General features: G+C 42.1%; 1 protein-coding gene across 1 annotated transcript in view; it reads right to left on the bottom strand.

Annotated features, from left to right (window-relative positions):
• Window positions 1–10,227, bottom strand: part of slc41a1 (solute carrier family 41 member 1) — a 35,295-nt gene that overhangs the window by 17,948 nt on the left and 7,120 nt on the right. The window contains exons 3-4 of the mRNA XM_020620562.1: window positions 5,398–5,505; window positions 3,453–3,513 (exon numbers count right to left, since the gene is read on the bottom strand). Coding sequence (XP_020476218.1) covers window positions 3,453–3,513; window positions 5,398–5,505 — 169 coding nt within the window. The remainder of the gene's footprint in view (window positions 1–3,452; window positions 3,514–5,397; window positions 5,506–10,227) is intronic.

The raw sequence follows: 10,227 nt of genomic DNA, 5'->3' as shown, positions 1-10,227 counted from the left end.
AAGATGATGTCATGGGGTAGGACTGGATAAGTCTGACTTCTTCCTACTCCATTCAAGCATGTACTAGGTATAAGCAAATTGATATTGGATTAGCATTTGTTGGATATGTGTAAAATTATGTGTGTTGACATATCAACTGTCTTTACATGCTTGAAAGAAAAGAATAAATCAACTCAAATTATTATATTCTATATTGATAATATCTCACCTGTTACTTTTTCTGCTTTTTTTCCATTGAGTGCCTGCTTTCTGTCCCTTTGCTGTTGTAGCCCTGTCAACTTGACCGTTGTGGGACTAATAACGGTTTATCTTATCATATCTTATCTAGGAATATGGTGACTTTGCTTAAAGTCCAAAAGGTAGGAATATGGTGACGTTGCTTAATGTCCAAAAGGTAAGAGCCACCAGCAGTCAGGTGATTGCACAGGTTGTAAACAAGCCAACAGTTTGAAAAGATTATCTAGACCATATTATTTGGTAAAACCAAAGTGATCACACCCACAATGTTAACCCCTAACTAAACCAAATGTTTATTTCAAATCCTTTATTGAGTAGCCAGGTAGAGAGGTGACAAGAAATTAAGGGAGAGGGAGGGAGAGAGAGAGAGAGGAAATGACAATGTTCTTGGTTGAACATAAAGCTGTTGTAGTAAGGAGCAGGACCTAGTCCACCAGGCACCCCAGCAAAGTTGTTCTATTACTGGCCGGCTGAGTTTGGGTATTCATTTTACCAATTTTTTTGTTTTCTCTTCTGAATAACTTTGGCTACCCAGGGGAGTTTGTTTAACCTATCCAATCATCTGATTAGTGTGTTTCTTTTTAGCAATGCCATGTTTTCATATCTCAGCAATTTGCTTGGTGAGTATAAGCGAAGTACTGTCATAACGGATATAAGATCCAAGCTGTAATAAACTGGAACTAGTCACTATTCTAAAAGTGGCCCAAAACTTTGTTCTGGCGTTGAGTCTGTTTTACAAAGTGAAAAAATGTTTAGTTAAACCTATATTTCATTATCTTGTCGATATCAACATATAATCAAATTGCTTTATCTAATGTGTTGCATAATTCTGGTCTAAGAATTGTTATTTTAGTTTTACAGCCACTTTCCTGTTTGGTTCAGTGTCATAGCTTTCTGCACCCCCTACATACCATCATTTCCCACAGTTAAAACAAATGTACACTACCTGCTCAACTTTGAACATCTAGCATCTAAAGAGACAGAGAGCTTTCCCAGAGGTTAGTATGGCTAAGGCAGAGCTAAGCACTAAGTAAAAATTTGATTTGGATTCGGGTGGTAGCCAGAAACATGATTCTATATGAATGCTAACATTTGTCTTTCTCAGCTAATGCAGCTAATGAGCCATTCCATGGCTGGGCATATGTTAATTTGTTCAGAGTAATTCATCTTTAGTTTAAAGACTGAAGCTTAACTCTCAATGACTGGGAGATTGGAATAGTTTGCTCTGTGAATGTGTGTGTGTATGACTTTTCTGTCCCACTCAAATGACTCACAACTAGCACCATCCCCACTTGACAGATATATGTATCTGGCAGCATGACAGGGGAAACTCACAGGCCTGACTGACATAACGATTATGTGAAGGACTGTACATCATTTTAACCGGTGTGTCTGCCATAAACGTATATTACAACCACACAAAACATCCGTCACCATGTCAGCATGTGCCTGATTACACCCTGCTACAGTCATGCTGTCCTTTTAGAGGGGAAAACTACCTCAAATTCAGATAAGAAGGGTTACGGAGAGTGATAAGGAAAGCCAGACATCTGTGCAGAGCACCAGGGGTTATCACAGACTCACAATGAACTCTGTATGCCAAGAGAGGCATATACAGTCACTTTTTAATATACCTGTGCTTTTGATAATAACCCACAATAAAAAATTTTGTAAATGAGAGATTTCAACATAGAGTTTTAATAAATTTGAAAAGGTCTTAACATGTTTTCACTTGTCCATTACGGGGTTAATGACTGATGGACAAAAATGACAGTTTCATCTTCATCAAACTGAATCTACAACACAATGTGTGGAAAAAGTGAAAGGGTCTGAACACTTTCTGAAGCCACTGTAGCTTAGCATAGCTGCTTTCAGACTGAATTTTTGTCTTCAAAACCATGAAGGTGTTCAGATAAGGAGACACTGTTTCATACAATAAGCCCTGAAAAGCATTTAGACAGGAAAACATTTGCTTTTAGAGATACAGATTCAGTACGCAGAGGCGGAATCAGACATTCAGAGATGCATCGCCTGGTGTTATCTGATGATAAAGCCAAACTTTGGGTGTGTGGCTGCATGTGGGTTTCTCGATTGGTTGTGTTTGGCTCATACAGTACCAGGGATGACTCAGAGTCATGGATGACATAAGATGGATGACAGGTTGAAATACCCTCAGATTCAAAGGCATCTTTGATGATAATTCAATTTTTAGATGGTTAACTAAGAAAATCTCTTGTTTACAAGGTTGGAACCTGATCATAAGTGAATGGAGTATGCAGGTCCTGTCCTAAAATATCCTAATTCAAATATGTATAAACAATTAAGCTCAATGACATGAGGAGGGATAAGACAAACTGAGAAAGAAACTACAGTACTTATTTCCATTAGTTAGATAAACAAGAATCAAAACATTAAAAAACAAAGCTAATTTTTGTGAAATATTCAGACATAAAGGTTAAAGAGGCCAAAGTAAAAAATAAAAAAGGAAACACGGTCATGTGAAATGAAACCTCCTACAACCAGCCAGTACTAGGGATTATATGATTTTTTCAGTAATAAGCACATTAGGAACTTTACAGTGCTCTTAATCTTCTCATAATTAATGGCAGCATAGAAGGAGATGTGGCCCTGCTGGGGCCAGCCAGCAGGGAGCTAACAGTAATGTCTCAGAACACGCACCACACTCTGGCCTACTTTGTGATGATGGATTCTTAATCTTCTTAACAATAAAAGCAACTCTATCTGCTATTAAGTCTTAAAACTCTACAGGAGTGAGGTGTGCCAACTGGTCCAGTGGTGTAAGGACAATAACCTCTTCCTCAATGTGGGGAAGACAAAAGAGATCATTGTGGACTTCAGGAGAAAACCTCTAAAGCATCCACCACTGACCATCGATGGTGCTGTAGTGGAGAGAGTGAGCAGCACTAAGTTCCTGGGGGTTCACATCTCTGAGGACTTCTCCTGGACCAACAACACCACATCACTGGCCAAGAAAGCACAAACACGCCTCTACTTCCTCCACAAACTGAGGAGAGAAAATGCCCCACCCCTGTCATGTGCTCCTTCTACCAGGGCATAACTGGTTGCATCACTGTGTCGTATGGAGCCTGTACTGCCTCCTGCAGAAGGACCCTGCATCTCATAGTGAAAACAGCCAGCAAGATCATCAGTGCCCCTCTGCCTTCCCTCAAGGACATCTTTAACACCCGCCTCACCCGTAGAGCCATCAGCATCGCTGAGGACACCTCCCATCCCGCACACTCCCACTTCAGACTCCTGCCTTCAGGGAGAAGGTATTGGAGTCTTCAGGCCCACTCCACCAGACTTACAAACAGCTTCATCCATCAGGCTGTGAGAATGCGGAACACTGTCCATTAGGTTGTACCGTTTAGTTTCATCCTAATGACTTTGACTTAGTTTTCCTATTCTTTTTACTCTATTTTTACTCTACATTTATTCTATTTTAGTTTCCTAAAAGGTATGGCATTCAATACTAGGTGAGAGAGAAGTGGTAATTTGATTTTCTGTATGTCCTGCACATATAGTGAACTGACAATACAAATCTTTGATCTTTGATTTAAAATCCCATGTGTTGTATGGTTTGTATGTCACAGAGATGTCTTTTAAGGAATCCGTTGTCATTATTGTGAACAAAGCCATATGTGCCATATGTGCATATTTGAATCAACTTCACAATTTGACATTGATGCACCATTATCCCTGCACTTTGAATTAACACTGAGCCAAAATATAAAGTAACACAAAACACTTAAAAGTTTAACAAAAAATGCCTGTTCACAGAATTGTTTCACTAAATGTATAAGTTAAGCTGTAGTTACTACTGACTCAAACTTTAGACTGATCAATGACAGTAGAGTACAAGTGATGAGCGGCCTGCAGGATTTGTCTGGTTTTTGTGTAAATGAAAACTCAGTTTAGTTGATAATACTAAAATGGAAATTTGGTGGCAAATGTGGATTTGTTGTAGCTTGGAGCCTGATGGTTTAGCTTACAGAAATATTCGAAGACAAGCTTTTAGAAACTGGAGCTTTTACAAGACTGCACTGGGAAGGTGAATGTTGTCCCTGTCTTCACTTGTTTCAAGACTTGAAAAATGTCAGACTAATTCTTTATTTCTTGTTAATGCAGTTTATGTATTGATTGATTTAACTGCATCGTGAATGAGTTGAGATTTCTGTGATGAGTGGTCCGCTGCTAGTGATGCTAATCACCTTCGTCACCTTTTTCCCACCGGCCAGTGGAAAAAGAGATGTCTGGATTGGAATGATGTGCTGAAGAACAATAAGTGGACTAGTTATCTTACCCCTTCATAACCATAGAAACTGATGCTAACCTCTGGTGAGCAATGCTGCTGCTGTAGGTCATTGACCCCAGAGACTATGAGAGACAATGGTACATTTAGGTTAGACATTGCTCGCATGTGAGTTTGGTTTGCATAATGTTATTTACTTCTTTGTTTTACATACTGTCTTACACTGTCTGTCAGTTACAACAAGTCTGGTCTTTGGTTTGGCTAAACCACTATAGGAATTAGCAAGCTCATTATTTTTAGTCACTAGTTCCGACGACTACATACACATATGCATTTAGTTCAAATCATTGCTCACCATTCAGTGGATGTCTGAGACAATTCCCATCTTCAGAGAGAAGACTGATAACTGAAACATTTCTGCTTTAAACAGTGAACCAACTTGTGTAGTCTGGGCAGGATCAACAAAAATGTTACAAATGAACAAAGGGAGAGATATTGCAGTTCATTAGTTCATCTGAAACCCAGGTCACATTTGACAATGTGGCCACCCCCAACAACAATTCACCTTAACAGGTCTGGGGCTGCGAGGCTATGACACAGATCAGATAACTTTTGAGGAGGGAACGCATGAAACAGTTCTCTGGTCTACAATTAGACAATGAATTTTGCAGTGCTATACAAAGAGAGAATGATTTATAAAATATATTAATGGAATACAAAACTGCATAATCAATGTATACTATTCTGGCACATAGTAATTCATGGTGGCTAAAAAGTATCCATAACAGCTTAGACATCACCAATATGCATGCACGCAGGCACACACACACACACACACACACACACACACACACACACACACACACACACACACGCATGCTTCTTACCGCTGTGGAAAGTCTGGAGGCCAGCGTCATCTCCAGGTTGCCTTTAAGCCCGAGAAGTGCTGGGACTAGGATGAACACCTCCGACACCTCCGTGAACACCTTCCAGTGCTGCAACAACCGCCGTGTAATATCAGTAATACATCAACACAGTGAACACACTGTCATATTAGCACAAGATATATCAGACAGACATGCACTGTCACACACAGAAAGTCTCTCTGACCTTGTTCTATAATATTGATTCAGTTGTGAAACCAGACTTGTATGATGGATCAGATAGTCTGTCTCTACAGACTCTTCCCACTACTTATCATGTCGACTCTCCTTTAAAGGAGAACAAGGACACTGGGACTCCACACTGAAATGATTTACTGTTCTCCTTTGTTGGCTTGATTCTCCCCTTTCCCCTTGTGACTTCCCTCTTTTACCTTTACAACTTTTTCTGCTAAATACAATAAGACTGGGTTGCTTCATATCTCTCTATAATTACTGTGGCACTTACAGTATATTACACCAGTTATCATAATAATATTAACATTTATACAAAGGCTAAAATTTCTGTCAATCCACATGGTGGACACTAATGCCACCTCTTATTCTTGTCTAGAGCTCTGAGATGCTTCCAGATCTCTGACTTGCCTAGAAATGTATTCAAAGATTCATCTCTTCCTAGCAACCAAAATCACAGCGTCCATGTTGACTGAAAATGATTTTGACTACATCCCGTCTCTTAAACACAAATCACTAATCTGAACAGAATGTCAGGCTGAACAAATAAAGCAAAATGAAACTATACAGCACTCCGAGAGCGCAAACTTCCACCAAGGCAGGTCAGTGTCCCCATAATGCCATTACACCTTAAGCAACATTCCCATGATAATGTGATCTTAATACTATGATTCCTTGACCATGAAAACCTACCCCTGGCATTTGGAATCACACTTATATCATTATTAGTTCCATGTTATTCAAGAAGAACATCATGGCAGTAATGGTGATTTTCTTCGGGATCTTTATTATTAGAATATCCAGATGTGGATGTTACTGTGCAATTTTTGCTATTGTAGGCATTCTGTATGTAGTTAGAAGCAAAACTATAGAAATCGGCCCTATCTCATAATGGTGAAGAATCCTTTAAAAAAATTACTTGATCCAGATAATATCCTGGAAAGCATCAAAATCTAATGCATTGTTCCGTGGACTATACCCTACCTCTCCAAACAATTTCATCCTAATCCATTCATTACTTTTTGAGATATGCTGTGAACAAACTGTCAAGCCAACCAATAAAAAAGCTTTAATGATGACAGAAAGCTCAGTATAAAAACAAAACAGTAACTCCAGTGCAGTGGGACATACTTTGATGGTAAGGGATCCACAGAATTAAGACAGTCATCCCCCTGCCTGTCTTTGCTGCTCAGCCTCTACATCAGCTGAGTTTTGCTGCATGCATTACTCCCACAACCAAAGATGTGGTGTGAAACACACCCAGACAGGAGTTAAACCAGCTAAATCTTGAGCAGGTGCTGGGATTGCTCACAAATCATGTTTAGCACACACAACAGAATGTGTCCGCTCAGCTATGCATCCAGAGCCAAGTAAATGGCCTTTGATAGAATTTATAGTCAGACCTGACCCCCGATAACCTCCTCCCTGGCTGCTGGCCAGTCCTTGAGAGGTGGGTTCCCTGTAAGTCCCGGGACTTGCCGCTTTGCTGAAGTGCCTCTCTCTGCTGTGCCTCCATTAGAGTTCATGCAGTGATAGCAGGATTGTGGCCTACTGTGGCCAGAAACAAAGCTATTGCTAGGGCTGAGGCTATCGATCCACGTGTAGTAAAAGTGCTTACAGTATCTTTGGAACCGGTCCCACAGGCCCCTCAGCACTTACAGTCCAGTCTGCCCAGAGCTGAATCAATATTCACTGAGGCTGACAGAGAAGAAAAGAGAATAGGAGAGAATAGAAGAAGGGAAGGAAACAGAGGAATAGCTGACATTGAAGCTACAGACAAACACCGCTGGCCTGCATTTCTCACACTAGCATGTCTGCATTTCTCTTTCATTGTGCGGCTCCCACTGTGCGTCCAGATGTACAGGGAGGGTTGATAAGGGGTGTCCTCTACAGTTCAGTGTGTGTTCTATCAGTAGGTGTGGCCTCGAATCTCCTATGTGGGTTAAAGCCCTTCTGTCTACCCCCTTGCTGTCATCAGGCCAAGCACAGCTCCTTTCTAACAGCCAGCTTGGCTCCTTGCCTCCTGCCAACCCAGCAGCCTTGTGAGCACTCCTCTCCTCTTTCACAGCCGCATGTTTTCAAGCTTTCTCCATCTCTCTCTCTACTTCTGTCTCATACCACCATCTCCCTCTTTGCCTCCCCTGTGGTGATATATGTTGTTGTCTCTGTGGAACACTGGCTCTGAGCCAAACAAGCCCTCCCTCCTCACGGCCACCTCCTCGGTTCTAGGAACTCCACTGCGCAACCCCAGCACCTCTGTGTTCAGACCTATAGGAGCTCTGGTATGCGAGCCCCACAAGGGTCGCGTTGCCCAGTGGAGCAACATGGCCCCATTTTATTATGTGATCACTGTACTTGCTATACTGAGTGGGAAGTTGAACTTGATGGCATGCAAAGTCAACTCAGCTCTGGCAGCGTCATAGAAGCGACACCAGGTGGCACCTGCTTCATTTCCTTGATGCAATTTGGATGGTGGAATGTAAGCCCTGTTCCATGTGCAAACACGTGCCACTGAGGGGCAAGTTAACACTAAAATTACTGGGGTCAGTTTGAGGAAACAAGTCCACAATCTGGTTTCACAGTGGCTACTGTCTGAAAACCAGGCTAGATTCGACCAAAATGGTGTCTGGTGGCCAACGAGGGCTTGGCTGGTGTGAAACCTTTGTTTCAGCTGTGATTTCCTGTTTACTTGTCCCTGTATTTTTTTTATGTTTATTTTTTTGGCTAAGTGGCTAAGTGGTGTCTCATTTCTTTGCTTTATTTTGGTATTTTGGTGTACGGACACCACATTGTGGGATAGGCGGCTAGACTCTGAGGCAGACATACACACAGAGATGACTGTGATCTTATACTGTGCTTTTTTGGTATTTGGGGTTCTTAATTTTTTTTTTGGACTTTCAGATGACAGAAACTCAAACTGTGACATGTGACTGCAAATCACAGGGAAATAAGTAGTACATGACTTTTATAAACCATGTGTAACCTCTAGTCCAAGTGAGCTGGTCAGTGACCCTCAGAGTTTTAAGTTTCTGGACCTGCCAATGAGAGACTGACAGTTTTTGGTCATTCTGCTGCCAAGTCACTGAGCTGAACTACACAGAGGTTTCACTCCTCCATACCAGCCAGGACAGTCCTTTTTGGGCCAGCCTTGAGTGGGAATGAGGCCAGAAGCTGTGTGTGTATGTGTGCTATAGATAATCAAAGCGACCAATGTGGCAGCTGTGGCTGAGGAGGTAGCGTGGGTTGCTCCCCAAACGTAGGATCGGTGGTTCAGTCCCTGGCTTCTTCAGTCCACATGCTGAAGTGTCCATGGGCAAGACACTGAGCTCTAAGCTGGCCCTGGCAATAACACTGGTGTGTGAGTGAACGTCTGTATGGGTGAATGGGAAATAGTGTTTAAAAAGTCACATCTCAAAGAAGTCTTATAAAGAGTGACACAAAAATCAAATTCTTGCATCAATCCAAGACACAACGTTTAAATTTGGGCCAGACAGACACATTAACGAAAGGCTTTAGCATGTTACATTTCTCAAACTTAGTCTCAGCAATGGAACTAGTGCAGTCTGATCAGAGAGAGAGGGAGACTGAGAGAGAGTTAGACAATTACCTTCTTGCAAGGATGGGGAGGGATTAGCTGAGTTAGCGCTTCACGGTGTCATGGAGGAGGAATTAGGCAGTGAGACAACCTGCTAGATGCTCGGCCAAACTAACTGGAACAGTTGTTTCAGACAGGCCTAAATTTCCAACTCATTGCATGCATTTCCTCAAGGTTTGCCCATAGGGATAACCATGCTGACTACAAGGGAGCGATAAGGCCTGTACCATCTGTATCTACTGTTTCCCCACCTCACCTCTAAAGCAATGGTGCACTGAGTGTTTTGGAAACTGGAGAAACCACAGCAGCATGGTGCCTAAGTGGAGGCAGCATGAAAACGTTTTGACCTCAGACCTCTGCATTCCTGGTTTAGTGAGGATACCTAACCACACGGTAATGGAGGCTTTTACACCGCACTGTATTTTGTTTTTATTCTGACTCTAGCTCAGCTGTAGTGTGCTGCCATTTCAGGTGCTCAAAGAAAGTACAACTAGTCCCCTGTCTGCTCCCCTCTTCTCTGTGCTGAGTTCCTGAAGTCCACCATGTTGGCATCAGTATGTGTGTACACAATGTGCCCAGACTGGTCTCCTGGCAGCCTGACCTCTCCTGCTTTATCTGCACCACAAGCCAACTTTAAACGAATATATGACCTGCCAGCATGACTTTGGTCTGCATTTCTACACTGCTCACTTAGATATACTCAGATCAAGACAGCAGCCAGTGTATCAACAGGAAAAGAAGGAAGAGAGTCATTTTAAATGGATTTATATTCATTTCTTGGGGGTACAGTGGATCCAGCAGCTCTTTGGTTAAACTTTGTACAACAATAAACACTTGCTATTCTTTCTATTGTATCAGGGTATGTCAAGATTTCAACCTGAAGGCTGTGTGATCCTTGATTTTAGGATCACACAGCACACACACAAAATCAAGGACCGCGACGTCGCCCGGCATGGCGCAGCCGGGGCCCCACCCTGGAGCCAGGCCCGGGGTTGGGGCTCGAATGG

The sequence above is a fragment of the Monopterus albus genome, unplaced genomic scaffold, assembly GCF_001952655.1.
Source record: "Monopterus albus unplaced genomic scaffold, M_albus_1.0 scaffold241.1, whole genome shotgun sequence".
Lineage (NCBI taxonomy): Eukaryota > Metazoa > Chordata > Actinopteri > Synbranchiformes > Synbranchidae > Monopterus > Monopterus albus.
The sequence above is the reverse complement of the archived record's forward strand: the minus strand, read 5'-3'. Positions and strand labels throughout refer to the sequence as shown.